General features: G+C 44.3%; 1 protein-coding gene across 1 annotated transcript; it reads left to right on the forward strand.

Moving 5' to 3' along the window:
- Positions 1 to 777: 777 nt before the first annotated feature.
- On the forward strand, positions 778 to 10,847 carry Itln1 (intelectin 1). The gene is made up of 7 exons (XM_051148353.1): positions 778 to 835; positions 2,020 to 2,133; positions 3,982 to 4,229; positions 4,730 to 4,888; positions 5,328 to 5,448; positions 6,603 to 6,706; positions 10,582 to 10,847. Exons 1-7 carry the CDS (start codon positions 778 to 780, stop codon positions 10,732 to 10,734), a joined length of 957 nt encoding a protein of 318 aa, XP_051004310.1. The 3' UTR covers positions 10,735 to 10,847.
- Positions 10,848 to 17,069: the final 6,222 nt, after the last annotated feature.

Consider the following 17,069-nt stretch of genomic DNA (forward strand, 5'->3'; position numbering starts at 1 on the left):
ACCACCACAGCCACTGCCACCACCACCACCATCACCTCCACCACCACCACCTTAATCGCCACCACTGCTACCACCTCGACTTCTACCATCACCACCAAAACTACCACCACCTCACACCTCCATCATTCCCTCCACCACTAGCACTACCTCACACCACTGCCACCATCACCTCCACCACCACCGACATCACTGGTAAAAGTTTCCTTTTCCTGAGAATGATGATTATGGTAGATGTTAGGATTAAAAAAAAAAAAAAATAATATATATATATATATATATAACATACAGGAAAGATACAAATTGATAACTAGATCTAACATCATTTCTTGGAATCTGGGAGTGATACTACTAGACCCCACGGAATATTTGTCCTATAGACAAATATTGTCACTAACCACAGAATTAGCCTGTAATAAGCACATGCTGTATTTGCACTGGGCATCCTGCCAGAAGGGAAGCTTGTGTGCCACTGGGCGGACTTATCCCATAAAAGGACCAGAGCCTCACACATATAGGAGCCTCAGCAGACAGGTTCTCTGTCATTACTCAGCTGGCAAGTCACAAATCCTGCCAGGTACAGAGGGAAGGTGGCTGCTGCTTGTTGAATAGGGGGAAAGGATTCTGGCTCAGATTACTGTTAGGGCAAATATGTGCTGAGTTGAACAAGGGAAGGGACCTTTGAGTAGTTGAAGGACTGGACAGGAGCTGAGACAGGGATAAGGGGAAAAGATGGTCGGGAGAGAGAGTGACCTTCTTCTTGATTTTCTCTAGATGACCATGACCCACCTCAGCTTCCTGCTGCTCATCATCGCTGCCACCACAGGGTGCAGTGCAGGTGAGTCTTGCTACAGGAGTGGCTTCCCCAGGTCACCTCTAGCCCTAAAGGCAAACAGCACTGGACTAGCTGCTTCCAGGATCTGAGTCTCTGAGGGCTAGAGATCATGCCTTTTTTTCCCCCTTTCTTTCCAAGACAGAGTTTCTCTATATAGCTCTGGCTGTCCTGGAACTCTCTCTGTAGACCAAGCTGGCCTCAAACTCAGAGATCTGCCTGCCTTTGCCTCCTGAGTGCTGGGATTAAAGACATGCACCACTGAAGCTCCCCTGATCACTCCTTAAATTTTTTTTCCCTCTACCTCTACTCTCTACCAAAGTAAAGGCATCTTTTTCTTTAATTGTGGATACATGTATTCTCAAACATATAAATACTACCTGGTCCAGCCTCATAGAGATGATACTTTTGAGATATAGGCTGGATGCTCATTTCCTCTTGAAGAAATTGGTCTGTTACAGTGAGATTGCTGAGTAAGTAAGTCATGGACCAGATTCTGTGCCTGTGTGTAGCCCTCTATAGAGGGACTTCTGCAAGAACTGTGTCCCATACCAATCACTCCTCAAGCTTAGGACCTTAGCTTTAGGGTTTCAGTGGCCAGAGAATGTTTTCCTCACTTCTATTCTCTACAAGAACTCTACAGTATTTTAAAACATGTAATACCTTTTCACTGCCTTTTTTTTTTTTTCAGTATTTTTAAGGAAAAAATAAGTCCCTAAATGCCATCTTACTTGATCTCCAGGAGCTGGTGTTTTTCAGCCCGACTGTAGACACTAGGGAATACAGGAAATGCAACCCCCAAACTACTTGACTTGTAGCTACTTACACCTGAGTACTTCTGACGTCAAAGCTCTTGTTTGCTCCCACCCTTTGGGACTCTCAGAGGACTTTGCAGAGCTGGAGCTAATCTGCAAAGCTCCTCATTCTATGGTCTCTTGGGTCAAGTCTCTGCACTGTTGACTGCAGTCCCCATGCTTCCGGCTCACTAGGCGACTCACTGCATTTCTTTCTACCTGCAAAGCTGGACTCCCCTTTATTCAGGACCTTGGACACAATGCTGCCCATGACTTCAAATCTCTTGTCTTTCTTTCTAGTTACAGACCTCGTTGACTCTCAGAGTGAGGCCATGAGGACTCACACAATGATTTAGATGAATGACAAGGGGAGGCTTGGTGTTGCGTAAGACTGAAACTCTGCATCTTTTCTCTTTAAAGATAACCTGGATGCCAACAAATTGGCCCCTCCTTTCTCTTCTCTGCTCAGCAGCTGCAAGGAAATCAAGCAGGAGAACGCCAGAGCACAAGGTGAATGAGGAAACATCTAAATAGCACACTGAAATCCTAGCACTTGGTTGCCTAAGGCAGAAAACTGAAAGCCATGTGCCCTGTCTCAAAACTGCAAACAAGTAACCCAGCTAGGAAATCAGGCTTTGTCCTCTGTCATTCATATATATATATATATAATGTATAGTTTATTTATTATGTATATGGTGTTCTGCCTACATATATGCCTGATGCCAGAAGAGGGGTCCAGATCTCATTATAGATGGTTATGAGTTACCATCTGGTTCCTAGGAATTAACTGAGAATTCCTAGAAGAGTAGCTAGTGCTTTTTTTTTTTTTTTTCCCCCAAGACAAAGTTTCTCTGTGTAGCCTTGGCTGGCCTGTACTCAATTTGTAGACCAGGCTGGCCTTGAACTCACATCTATCCATCTGCCTCTGCCTCCAGAGTGCTGGGATTAAAGGCATGCACCACCATGCCCAGCCATAACCAGTGCTTTTAACCTCTGAGTCATCTCTCCAGCCCAATTTTTAATTTTTTGATATATAAAATGTGATAAAAATACACATAGTGGATTAAAAAAATTGCCACTTAACCAATTTTAAGGGTTTTCAGAGGCAAGAGCAACTTTCACCACTCTCCATCTACAGAAAGTTTTCATTCTCTTAAATAGAAATTCTGTAGTCACCAAGCAACAAATTCCTGTAGTCCCTGGGGACTGCTGTTCTGGTTTCTACTATGAATCTGTCAGTTATTATTACCGCATACAAGTAATCTGCCTTCTTTTTTTGTCTTCTCGAGACAGTGTTTCTCTGTGTAGCCTTGGCTGTCCTGGGCTTTCTTTGTAGACCAGACTGTCCTCAAACTGAGAATTCCACCTGCCTGCCAAGTGCTGGGATTAAAGGTGTGCACCACCACTGCCAGGCTCTGCCTTCTTTTAAAAAAAGATTTCTTTATTTATTATGTACAGTGCTCTGCCTGCATGTACACCTGCAAGCTAGAAGAGAGCATTAAATCATATTACAGATGGTTATGAGCCACCATGTAGGTGCTGGAAATTGAACTCAGGACCCCTGGAAGAGCAGCCAGTGTTCTTAACCGCTAAGCCATCTCTCCAGCATCCTGCCTTATTTCATCAGCATGCTTCAAGGCTCGCACATGTTGTAGAATAGTTAAATTTGAAAGATATTATTCCTACTATATGGTACATGTCTGCATGTGGGCATGTGTACATGTGTGTACAGGTACCTACAGAGTCCTGAAGAAGGCATCTAGTCCACAGGAGCAGAGTAACAGGCGCTCTTACACTGACTGTCAAGTGTGAGTGTGAGTGTGGGAACCTAACTCAAGTCCTCTGCTAGAGCAGTGCTTGTCCCTAACCACTGAGCCATCTCTTCAGCCCACTTCATCCTCTTTGATCTATTGGATATACAGGAAAGCACTCGATACTTATTCTGTATAATATACAGCACAGCGCATTGCTTATTGCTTTTTCTATAGAGAAATACTAGGGTTGTTGCTGTCTTTCAGGTCTTGTGACTGGACTGTAATGCACATGAGTGTATATATCTGAGTCCCTGTTCCCAGTTCTTTGCATATATAATGGGTGGAGTTGCTAAGTCCTTTGATTATACTGTTTAACATTGGGAGAAACATCACTGTCAATTTATGTAATCCTGTGTTCTGCCTCAGTGACAGAAGCGTGGCTCTCTGACTCAGACAAATCCCAGTATCCCCAAGGACACATGTGGTAGGACACTTGGCATGAGACATTAGCCATGTTTGTAGTTCCTAGAGCCATTTTGCTTCTGGAGCTGAGATGGACTATGAGCCCCCACGCAGGAGGACTGTGGACTGGTTCTCTCTACAGATGGCCTCTATTTCCTTCGCACAAAGAATGGCGTCATCTATCAGACCTTCTGTGACATGACCACTGCAGGCGGCGGCTGGACCCTGGTGGCCAGTGTGCATGAAAACAACATGCGTGGGAAGTGCACGGTGGGCGATCGCTGGTCCAGTCAGCAAGGCAACAGGATAGAGTACCCAGAGGGTGATGGCAACTGGGCCAACTACAACATATTTGGGTCTGCTGAGGGGGCCACAAGTGATGACTACAAGGTTGGTACACCCTGTAGCCACTTGAGAAAGAGTGAGACCATGAGTGTACCTCAAGGGAGAGGGTTGGAAGGTTGCCTTTGACATAGGGCTGGAGATGTGAAAACGACTTATCTTGGATCCTAACTTAACCCATCTAGACATATAGGTTAAGTAGGCGATGGCAGTGAGACCTTGGCAGTTATCCTTGGAAATAGAGGTATCTGAGGGTGGTTGGCTGGCTGTCCATATGGAATCCAGAGATATCGGCTCTGCTGAGACCTGGGCATGTGGATCTTTTTTTTTTTTTTTGGTTTTTCGAGACAGGGTTTCTCTGTGTAGCCTTGGCCATCCTGGACTCACTTTGTAGACCAGGCTGGCCTCGAACTCACAGCGATCCGCCTGCCTCTGCCTCCTGAGTGCTGGGATTAAAGGCGTGCGCCACCACGCCCGGCTGGGCATGTGGATCTTTTGCTGAGTGAAATCTCCTGCTCTGCTCAGGCTCAGTGTTGGTTGCTTTCCAGAACCCTGGCTACTTTGACATCCAGGCTGAGAACTTGGGGATCTGGCATGTGCCCAATAATACCCCCCTGCAAAACTGGAAGCAAAGCGCCCTGCTGAGGTACCGCACCTTCACTGGCTTCCTGCAGCATATGGGCCAGAATCTGTTTGGCCTCTACCAGGTAACAAGATGGCTGGCTGAGGCTGCTTCTCATGGGTGTGGAGAGAGGCAGGAGTTTGAGGTTGGAACCATCACCCCACAGGCTTGTAGTCCAGGTTTGTCTAACTCTAAAGTGTCATGATGCTTCCCTTAGGAATGTGGAGCCAGGGAGGGCAAGGGGTAGTCTGTGGGAAGGAGAGGAGGAGAGAAGTGAAAAGAAGGGAGCAGCATGAGGAAGGAAGGAGGAAAGAGGAAGAGATGGGGTGGGGGAGGAGACAGAGCAAGGGAGAGGGAGAGGTCTCGGGTGTGGGAGAGATACAAAGGAAAGAATTTTTTCTTATCTGACTGGTTTGGAAACAGTCTCAGGTACTGGGCATATGCTGTGCCCTCCATGAAGGGCAGTGTTCCTGGGAATCTCAATTCTGTGTCCTTAACCCAAGAGATATCTATGTTCCTTGTAGAAATACCCGGTGAGATACGGAGGAGGAAAGTGTTGGACTGACAATGGCCCAGCATTACCTGTGGTCTATGACTTTGGTGATGCTCAGAAGACAGCGTCTTATTACTCCCCCATTGGCCAGAGTGAGTCTCTAATGCTCTTCTGAACCCTCTGCAGGACATGTGGCAAGTTCAGTGTTGATAAGTAACAGCCATTTACCAACCACTGCAGCCCTCTTCTCTTCTATGAATGTTTGTGTTTGTTGCACTTCTATCCCATGATTACCCTTGTGCTCTAAACTATTACTAACCCAGTTAAGGAGACTGGAGAACTAAAGGTTCAATAATTTTCCCGAGAGCACAGGGCATGAATAGGAGAGTTGGCATTTGTACTAGGAACACTTGGTTCTGGAATGTATTCTTAGCAACCCTAATACCAGTCACAGGTTCCTTAGGAACAGGCCAGGTTCATGTGCACATGTTGTGAGCAGAGATTGTTATGTTGTTTACTATAAATTCAAATATAGCACATATAAATGTTGAGCCTGTGCTATATAATTCAAAGCTGTTCATTGTAGGAACCAGGCCCGACTGGGCTGCCTGCCTGTCTTGCTGTTTCATGTCCTGTTTCTAGCAGCTTCCATGTCTGTGTTTATCTTGGTTAGCTAGTCATGTTTACTGCTCTGAGAATGTGCCCCTCCCTTCCTCAAGACTTTTCCTCCTATGTGCAATCACCTCTTGAGGGATTTCACCTGGGAGGAGGATTCCTGTTTTGCTGCCTATAAGAAGGCTTTTTGGAACTCTGAAGGAAAACGGGAATAATAAACCACTACTGTGGCTGCTGCTGCGGCTGCTGCTCTCTTAGCGCGAAGGACCCGCTGTGTTATTGTGTGTGTGTGTGGGCATGAGTTAAATCCACAGTCCCTCGCCTTCGACTCGGTACCGCGGTGGCACGGGTGCCACAGTTCATATTTAAAATTAGGATGTAAGGCTTTAAAAGAAAACTTAGCAAGATAAATGTGACAAGACCAGGATGAATGCATTTGCCAACTGCTGTGACAAGCCCTGGGAGATACTCAGTAGAGCATTTCCTGTTTTATAAATTTCTTCATTCAAGCTCAGGCAGATGAAGGCATTTTTTATAAGGATTGGTCCTTGGGCTCTGGGGATGGGAATAGATGAGGCTCTTCCAATGTGTGATATGCTAGATATATTCTACTTCTGGCATCACCAAACTCTAGGCTCACACTTACTTCTAGCATTTTCTCTGATTGCTGTTTTCTGTCTCTCATTTTCAGGAGAATTCACTGCAGGATACATCCAATTCAGAGTGTTTAATAATGAGAGAGCATGCAACGCCCTGTGTGCTGGAATGAAGGTCACTGGATGTAACACTGAACTTGTGAGTCTGGATAGTGACCAAAGAAGCTCATGAATAAGACTGAGTTTGCCAGGGTGCATCTGTGTACACTGAGCATGGGAGACTGTCAGTATGTGTACCTGTGTGAGAGTGTGACCTTTCCTTGTACCTTGCTTGGTCTCAGGGTTCAGACCTTCTCTGGATACAGTCATTCTGTCTTACTAAAGACCATAAGCAACGTTACAAAGTTCTAATGCACTGTTGCTGTTTGCTTAGATTTTAGGACAAAACACTCCTTACCTAGAGTTAGGATGACACTTGTATTTAGGAAGTCTTGTGGAAGGCTTTGGGGATGCAATTGTTAGAGAGATACCTGGTATTGTCACTTTCCACCCAGGCCTGAGATTTCAGAGTATCCTTTCCAATTCCTTCCAGTGTTTGTACAGATGTTCATTATGTTGAGGGTTACTAGAAGACTACTGGACATCTGGTAGACCTCACTCAGGCTTTTCTCTTCCCTTCCTACTACTAGGAACTTCTCTTTTTGGATGTTGACATCTCAACTAACTGCAGCAACCCAATGTCCTTCTGAGCCTGGGATTATTAGACTCATGCTTTTTTGTTTTGTTTTAGTTTTTAATACTTTGTGGCCATAGACAGGTGAAGATGGATCCCTTTTATTGTCACAGTGAAAGCTGTAATGATTTAGCATGTTCTATGTAAGCATGGTGGTACACATCTTTAATCCCAGCATCCAGGCAGTGGATACAGGCAGATCTCTGTGAGTTTGAGGCCATCCTGGTCTACATAGTGAGTTCCAAGTCAACCAGAGCTGCATATTAAGACCCTGCCCCCCCCAAATTAGTATAGTCACTGGGATCCAGTTCTCCTGAAAACCTCAGTGTTCATTTATTCCTCAGCCATTAGCTTGTCCTTCACTCAGTCAGGATGAGGCAGCTTTGCTGTCAAGGAGGACCTCGGGCCTATTGTGGGGAATGATGAAATGGGGAGAGTATGTGGTGTTGAGGGAGTAGCAAGCTGTTGTCAATGTTACTACATACAATCGATGTGGGATACAGGGTGATTTCACTTTGGAAATGCTAACATGGACTAGCTCAGGAAAAGACTTTCGTATCACAGCAGTGGTTTTTGGACTATATAAGTGTTGAGTACCACCTCAGTGTTTAAAGGGAAGATGAGACTGAGTCAAGCATTCTTTTTCTCAAAAATGATACTGGTAACCTAAAAGAGACAGATGCTAAATGGAAGAAAGACTAAGCACAAGGAAACAAGTCTAGAAATGGCTTCCATGGTCCAAATGCAAACCTGAAGTAGTATTATAAAAATTTGGGGGGGGGGGTGAGCACGAATGAGTTCCAAAGATTTTAAATTTATTAATAGTTGAATACAGAGAATGGGAAGAGAGAACATTTTGAATACTTTCATGGTTTTCATTTCTGTTTTTTGTACACACACACACACACACACACACACACACACACACACACACACAGACACACACGGTTTCTCTTTGTAGCCTTGGCTGTCCTGGACTTGCCTTGTAGACCAGGCTGGCCTCGAACTCAGAGGTCTGCCTGCCTCTGCCTCCCTGAATGATGGGATTCCAGCCATGTGCTACTGCATTCAGCTATTCTCACAGTTTTCATTTGAGTGAGTTAATAATAATCAAGTAGTAAATCAAGATGTCTGGATGCTGATTATGTTTTGGATCATGGAGGTATATACATACATGTGATGCCAGATATTTTAAAAACATTTATTTGATTTTTATCGGTATATGTGCACATGTGTATGTGAACTCAAGTGATCACATAGGTCAAAAGAAGGCAGTGGATCCCTGGGGATTGGAGTTAAACTCTTTTGTTTGGGTTCTGGGATCTATCTGTACTTCTATTATCTGAAAGAGTAGTAAGATTTCTTGGAACCATCTCACTAGCCCCTATATTACTTGCTTATTTGGATGGGACTTTATTTTGTCTTGTTTTAGATGTATTTATTTCATTTTATATGTTTGAGTCTTTTGCCTGCACAAGAGTTTCTGGTACCCATGAGCCAGAAGAGAGCACTCTATTCCCTGGAATTGGAGTTACAACAGTTGTGAGCCCCATATGGGTTCTGGTAACCAAACCTGGGTCCTCTGAAAGAGCAACAAGTGCCCTAAATCACAGAGCTGTCTCCTCATCCTCAATGTTACACACTTTGACCAATGATAGAATCTGTTTATGATGGTGTTCCCACAAGATTTGTATTGTCTACTAATGTCATAGTCATTCTAGCTTCTGTAAGTATACCCTGTGAAATTTACAATGATAAAATTGTCTGTGAATTTTCCCCAATTAAATCCCTTCTCTTAGGTCATGTATGGCTATAGTAACTGGGTTTTTGTTGTTGTTTGTTTGTTGTCATGTGGAGTGGAAGGCCCTGAGCAGTGCTTTGAAATGGTAGCCTTATCTTTAAGTCTTAAGAAATATCTGAGCCGGGTGGTGGTGGCGGCGCATGCCTTTAATTCCAGCACTTGGGAGGTAGAGGCAGGCAGATCATTGTGAGTTCAAGGCCAGCCTGGTCTACAAAGCAAGTCCAGAACAGCCAAGGCTACACAGAGAGACCCTGTCTCAAAAAAACAAAACAAAACAAAACAAAACAAAACAAAAAAATATGTATCTGGGTGGAAGATAGGGATTTTAAGCCATCAATGAATTGTTCTTAAATAAAACCAAAGGGGTTACACAAAGTATAAGGAGAGTTATAAATGTGTCCCAATCTGGGAAGTGGCACTTAAGCAATTCATGAAGGCAAAGTCTAGGCAGGGAATCTGAGAAAGGAGGTTCAGAGAAGTTGAAGGAAAAGTAGGAAGAGACAGCGATGCGCTAAGGTGAATGGAAGGGGTTTTATCAGTCAATTATGTCAACACTGCCAATGGGGAGCCTGGTGAGGGACAAGGAGTGCACAGAATTTGGCTACTAAGTTGTCTCTGGACTCATCGGTTTTTGCCTCTGATCAATACTTGAGAGAAAGAATTTAAAAGGAAAAAGGTGTGATGCCTAGTTTTATGTCAAATTGACACAGCTATAGTCATCTGAGATGAGGAAACCTTGGTTGAGAAAATGCCTCCATAAGATTAGGCTGTAGGCAAACTTCTAGAGCATTTTCTTTAATTACAGTTCGATGAAAGAGGGCCCAGAACATTCTGGATGGTGCCACCCCTGGGCTATAAGAAAGTAGGCTGAGCAAGCCATGAGGAGAAAGGCATTAACCTGCACTTCACCATGGCCTCTGCATCAGTTTCTGCCTTTAGGTTACTGCCCTGTTGGAGTTCCTGTCCTGACTTCCTCCAGTGATGAACAGTGATATGAAAGTATAAGCCAAATAAACCCTTCTCTCCCCAAGTTGCTTTTGTCATTGTGTTTCATCACAGCAATAGGAACCATGATGAGACAAAGGGCTTCTTTAGATTGATGGTTTCTGAGATTTTAAACCCATGGTCATTTAGCTCCATTGCTTCTAAATCCACAATGGGGCAGAAACAGGCAGAAAAGACACCACAGCAGAATGGCTCACTTCAGAGTGACAAGGAAGCCAAAGTCAGACCAGGAAAGGCCAGGGCGAGATACCCTTCAAAAACATGCCACTCACTCTTTCGGTGATCTATTTCCTCTACCCAGACTCCCCAACTTCCACAGCTCCATCAACTCCCAATAGTCAGTTCAAAATTGTGGGCACAACAATTAGCCAATTGGTGTAGGCAGAGTTCTCCTATTCAATCCCTTCTTCTGATGTGATTATTACTTACATTGGGGATCGGGTCTTCAGGACATACACCATTTGGGAGGCAGCTCATATCCAAAGCATATCTCCAGCTGACCCTCTCATTCCTTCTTCCTCTCCTTGTGTTTCAGCACTGCATTGGTGGAGGAGGCTTCTTCCCAGAAGGTAACCCCATACAGTGTGGAGACTTCTCTGCGTTTGATTGGAGTGGATATGGAACTCACACTGCGTACAGCAGTAGCCGGGAGATAACTGAAGCAGCTGTACTTCTGTTCTACCGTTGAGAACTTTGTAGGATGGGGCCCAGACTTCTCCAATCTGTGGACTCACATGCACGGAGAAAAAACTTACCTAGTAACTTGAGTGCTAATGACCAGTAAAGGAGAATAAATCATTGCAGGCTCTGTGTCTTCATAAATTCTCTTTTGTGTACGGTTGGGAGATTTCAGAAGAGTTTCTGCTGCCCTGGCTGGTTGTCCTTGGGCTACCAGGGCTGGGGATCCTGTGACTGCAATAATCTTTCTGGTAGCCCCTCATACATCCTGAGTGACACAGAGAAGAGAGAAAGCACTTACCCCACTACTTCCTTATTTTATTTGGGTTTTTTTTTTTTGGTTTTTTTTAGATGGGCCTTGTGTATTCTGTGCTTGGCACAAACTCCCAATGTAATACATGCTCTAGGTAAATAAAAACAAATATGTTCGTAGTGTTTTAATAATTTGCTTAAAGGGCCAGGGAAATAGCTCCAGGCTAAAGGTGCTTGCCAGCAAACCTGATGGCCTGAGTTCAATTCCCAGAATCTACATGGTTGAAAGAGAGTCAACTTCTGAAAGTTGTCCTCTGACCTCTGCATATGTGTCAGCTTGGTCTACGCAGAGAGTTCCAGGACAGCCAGAGCTATATATAGAAACTCTGCCTTGAAAAGAAAGAGAGAGGGGAAAAAAACCCATGATCTCCGGCCCTCAGAGACCTGGCCTTTAGGGCTAGAGGTGACCTGGGGAAGCCGCTCCTGTAGCAAGGCTCACCTGTACTGCACCCTGTGGTGGCAGCGATGATGAGCAGCAGGAAGCTGAGGTGGGTCATGGTCATCTAGAGAAAATCAAGAAGAAGGTCACTCTCTCTCCCGACCATCTTTCCCCCTTATCCCTGTCTCAGCTCCTATCTGGTCCTAAGGTTCCTTCCTTTTCTTTAAATTCCTCACATCTCTGGCCCCTATAGCAGACCTGAGCTAGAATCCATTTTCCTTACTCCATCAAGGGCAACTACTGTCCTTCCATACCTGACGAGAAACTCAGAGTTGCCAGCAAAATCGAGGTGAGCCCCACTTTCTCTGCAGAGTCTCTGGTGTGGCCACGGAAAGACGCTTACCTTTATATGGAAAAGCTTAGTGGGGAATAGCCCCAACTTCTGCCAGGCTCCCCCTTTCCTGGCACGGAGCCACTGGAGGGGCAAGCATTATTGATTGCAGGATAGTTCTTTGTAATGTGATGACTCATTGTACTCAAAGGCTCTAAGAGATAAACATTAAATGCCATGCCCTAGCACTGTCACCAGGTTTGGGGACTGTGCATTGATCTGTGTATTTTCTACAAAGGGAACAGATGAGGAGACTTGCAACATTTGGCAATTATTTGGATTGTGTGTGTGTGTGTGTGTGTGTGTGTGTGTGTGTGTGTGTCTTGCAAAGTAATACTTTAAAAACCCAAATGTTTATAATTGCCCTCACTTCATAGGAAAAGGAAACTTTTGGTGTTGGTGGGGAGGGGCAGGGGGAGAAGTTAAAAGAGCATTTCATGTAGCCCAGGCTGGCTTCAAACTCACTGTTTAGACAAAGATACCCTTGAATTCCTGATTCGCTTTATCCTGCCTCCGAGATGCTGGGATTACAGGCACACAGTATCAAAACTGACAGTAGAAAAGGAAGCTTTAACAACAAAATAGTCAAAGAATCATTTACGAATAAATATAAGCCATTAAGCCTGCCTAAATTTAGTTCCATACAACTCTTCCTATTTTGCCCTTGATTTTCTCAATTACCACAAACTGGTGAAACTTTACAATAGGCTTCATTTGGGGTCAAATCACTAAGACCCCCTCTGATGATGCCCCTTTGAACTTTGCCCTCTTATCTTTCTCCAGTTCTCAGGTACCATGTTAGGCTATAATGGAATGAGCTGCCTCTTCCTCAGCAATGCAGCACCCTCAGTTTGGAGCTTCATTATAATAATGATAATATTGCGATGACCGATTTACACACTATAATGCCGATAGATTGGTAAAATAAAATAGAACAGAGACATGTAGCCAAGCTGGTAGAATATTTGCCTTGTATACATGAGCTACAGGTTCAACCTCTAGCATCATATAAACTACATGTGGTGCATGCCTGAAATTCCTGGAGCTGAGAAGTGGAGGATCAGAACGTCACAGTTATCTGCTGCACAGCCAGGTTGGAGGACAGCCTGCGGTACATAAGATCCTGTAGTGGGGAAGCTCTGTTCACACACAATGAAAATCAATGCATCTTCTAGTGAGTAAGTTCAACGCTATCCTTGTCTACATAGTGAGCTGGTAAGCCACTCTGGGCTACTACTTTATTTTATTGATTCCTAGATGAATTTTTTTTGTCTTTTGTTTTTGTTTTTGTTTTTTGAGACAGGGTTTCTCTGTGTGAAGGGGAGATAAACATGTTTTTGATTTGATCCCAAGTGTGGGATGGAGAAGAGAGCAGGATGTTTACCACTTAGATGTGAGAGAGCAGGATGTTGACCACTTAGCTATGAGAGAGCAAGATGTTGACCACTTAGCTATGAGAGAGCAGGATGTTGACCACTTAGCTATGAGAGAGCAGGATGTTGACCACTTAGCTATGAGAGAGCAGGATGTTGACCACTTAGATATGAGAGAGCAGGATGTTGACCACTTAGCTATGAGAGAGCAGGATGTTGACCACTTAAGATGTGAGAGAACAAGAAGTTTACCACTTAGATGTGAGAGGTCAGGATGTTTTTCCACTTAGAAGTCGAACTACTTTGTGGGGGAGTTTGGTTGTTGCCAGCTGAAAAACATCCTTGAACAGTTAGAGAGGGATATGCCCAATACAGGAGGCTGAGCTTTTTGTTGGGACTTGGTATTATTTGGCTGTTCATCACTCTACTTTGAGACACTCCCAGAGAGAACCGCTCCAGGGAAGGCTTCAAGGCTTTGTCTGAGACTCCAGGTTCCGGTTGCTCCAGGTTCCAGCAGCAACTTTGGTAGAATTGCTAGTCTCCTGAAATCCTGCTGACTATGCCAGGAGAATTGTTCCTAGGAACTGATACCCAGGTTTCATTCTTATTTTCCTTAATCTTCCTTTTCTCTTTTTTAGGCTAGTCAGGTTGTAAGGAAGGTACTCTCATTTAATAAGTTTATAATAAAGTGTAATTGTTAAGGAAATTGAGCCTACATCTGTGTAACAGCTCTAGCTGTCCTGGAACTTGCTCTGTAGACCAGGCTGGCCTTGAACTCACAGAGATCTGCTGGCCTCTGCCTCCCAAGTGCTGGGAGTAAAGGCATATGTAACCACTGCCAGGCCCTAGAGTTGTATGGAATTATATATATATACATATATATAATATGTGTGTGTGTGTATAATTTTATTTTTAAAAGATTTATTATTATGATACAGTGCTCTGCCTGCATGTAAACTGCTTGCCAGAAAAGCACACCAGATTACATTATAGATGGTTATGAGCTATCATGTGGTTGCTGGGAATCGAACTCAGGACCGCTGGAAAAGCAGTCAGTGCTCTTAACCTCTGAGCCATCTCTCCAGCCCCTTAATTTATATTTTGACATCTTTGTTGTCATTATACATCTCATTCTTACTGGTATATAAAGGATAGAACAGCCTACAGCTTACTTGACCCAGGAGTCTAAGAGAATCTGGGCTATTTGAAGGCTATCACCTTTTCTAACCACCAGCGTCAGATTTGTAGCTGCTGCTTCCTGTTACATCTGTTCTTCATGTGGCCTCACCCAAACCCCACAGTCCTTGACATTTGTGTTCATCAGGTATGGATGTATGCAGTGGTGACTGATAGACATGCCACCTCAAAGTAGTTTTAAAAAGTAAATCTGTTGGGGCTGGAGAGATAGCTCAGAGGTTGTTGGGGGACAATAGGCCATATGGCCAATGTTCAGCCATCTTATCAGAGCCTGCACCTTTTAAGTCTCTGTTTTTCCCCAGAGCTTGCTTTTCACCAGAAACTAGCTGACCCTGTTGTGGGTCAGCAGTTAGACTAAAGACAGATAGAGATGGAGCAACCCTGTTATGGTTTAGCAGCTAGACTAGACAAAGAGGGAGCCAGATACCCTGTGTGGCGAGACATTATGACCCTGCCTGGAATTCCTTGTGTTTCTGAGAAAAGCCTGTAGCTGGGTTGCTATAGCAATATGCTTCCCTGCCTTCTGAGTTATAAAAGCTGCTGTCTGACTAATAAAGTTTGAGAGCTTGATCAATCAGACTTGCTCTCCTTCTTTGTGTCTTGCATTCTCAACAGGTGACCTCCCTCTTGAGTTTTAGTCGAACCCCGCAGGTTGGGTCAAGTGGTTAAGAGCACATGACACTCTTCCAGGGGGCCTGAGTTCAATTCCCAGCTCCCATGTTAGGTGGCTCTAATGCCAGTGGCCACTCAGGTGTGTATGAGAAAACACACACACACACACACACACACACACACACACACACTTAAAAATGTAATAAAAAGTAAATATACCACTTCATGAAATAAGAACTCCAGAAAGAGAGAAGCCTTCAGGCTCATCTGACAAAGCAGTTTGTCTGTTTCCATCTTGTTTCACTATAACTGAGCCCAAAGTAGCTACTGTTGTCCCATGGATTGTCACAAAATGTGGAAGAAGGGATCTTTTCCTCCTATGTCCCCTCTCGCTGCTCCAGGAGAGGGGAAGCATTCTCTAGGACCCTCGTGATGACTTTTCTCATTGGCCAGAAATGGGTCCCATAGTGCAACATTGCTTCTTTAGGGAACTGTCAGATTAAGTGGCCTACACACTGTCACCTTATTTCCCCACAGTTTTGGTATTAGCAGGGTGTCAGCAGGACCCTCATTCCAAGGCCTCACTGGTAACCTCGCGTAGACAGCCACCTTCTCACTTCATTGTCTCACAGTTTCTTATCTGTGTGCATTTATTACTGGTGTCTCTGTGCTCAAATGTCCTTATCTTTAAAACAGACCAGCTGTATTGAGTTAAGAGCTGTCCTAATCACTTACTGTTCACTTAATCACCTTATTAAAAACCCTATCTCCAAACATAAACACACTCCGAGCCATTGTACAAGGACTTCCACATGAAAATCACCAGAATTCATGCTAATACGTAGCTATTTATGAAATAATTGCTGTCCAGGGAGGGAGTGAAACACCTGCCTTGAGACAATGGCTGGGTATGGGACAGATGCTGGTGATGTGTACAGCAAGACTTTGGTCTCCATTTGAGCATTCTCACTCTCTTTTGTTTTCAGTATTGGCTGACTCCAATCTCTCTCTACACTGCTGATAACAAGGATCCTTAGCTGTAGCTTAGCTTAGCTGTAGCTAAGAATGATGGCGTTTGGGAGGTGGAGACACAAAGATGAGGGGTTCAAGGACATCCTTGTCTACTTAGTGATTTGTAAACCATCCTGAGCTATAGGAGATCCTGTCTGAAAAAAAAAAAAGCCCAACCAACACACACACATAGACACATACACATGCACACAGACACACACACAGAGACATACACATGGAGATACACACACAGTCACACATACACAGACACACACACACACACACACATGCCACTGCCATCATTGTCATGATGATTCTTGTGATCGCATTGAAAATATTGTTTTCACCTGTATCAGTTGGGATTCAAAGCCAGTGTCATAGGGGTCATGTCAGTTCCCCATCTTCATGACTTAGTGACTTATGACAAGAATCACTGCTTTTCTCTATGAGGCTAAAATTTGAGCAGCACTTAGGGGGCATAGCTAGCTTCTCTTGTGCCTGGTATCTGCTGGGCTGGTACCATGCTTTCCCTCACCTTTACTGTCAGGGTGGGATTTTAGGGCTGAATTACTGACACATCTGAAAGCAAAGCAAACCGGGCGCTGGTGGTCAGTGTGGGTTGTATAAATGCGTGGCAGATGCTCTCTCCAGCCTTTCTCTTTCTCTCTTTGGAGTTCAAGTGTAATTTCATTTCGATCAACTTCCCTGCTCACTGTGCTTCCTTGTGCGACAGCAGAAGAGAACCAGAGGTGTTCATAGTGTGACTGCAGGGCCAGGGAGGGGGTTACATCTACTGTTGGTGGTGATGAGCTGGGGAGTGCTGGAGAGAGCAAGGTCAGGAGACAGAAATTGCCCCAGTTGACTAAACCAGACAGAGATTGGGTCTCTGTGGTGTGGACTGGAAGTTTTGGAGAGGTGAGATCATGATGACAAGAATATGAAAAAACTAGAGCCTTGGATTTGATTCCTAACCTTAAAAAAACAATGATGAGTAGGGGGATAATATGTTTAAGGTGTGCTTCATCATAATTGGCCTGGCTACTTTATTTAGAAAAATTTAACACGCCCAC

The sequence above is a fragment of the Acomys russatus genome, chromosome 6, assembly GCF_903995435.1.
Source record: "Acomys russatus chromosome 6, mAcoRus1.1, whole genome shotgun sequence".
NCBI classification, from domain to species: Eukaryota; Metazoa; Chordata; class Mammalia; order Rodentia; family Muridae; genus Acomys; species Acomys russatus.

Bases quoted from the DNA above. Each gene is read 5' to 3' on its own strand.
- Itln1 (XM_051148353.1), top strand. From the start codon at position 778: ATGACCCACCTCAGCTTCCTGCTGCTCATCATCGCTGCCACCACAGGG. The intron at 4,230-4,729 runs GTTGGTACACCC...GTTGCTTTCCAG, and splicing joins CCACAAGTGATGACTACAAG to AACCCTGGCTACTTTGACAT. The intron at 4,889-5,327 runs GTAACAAGATGG...TGTTCCTTGTAG, and splicing joins ATCTGTTTGGCCTCTACCAG to AAATACCCGGTGAGATACGG.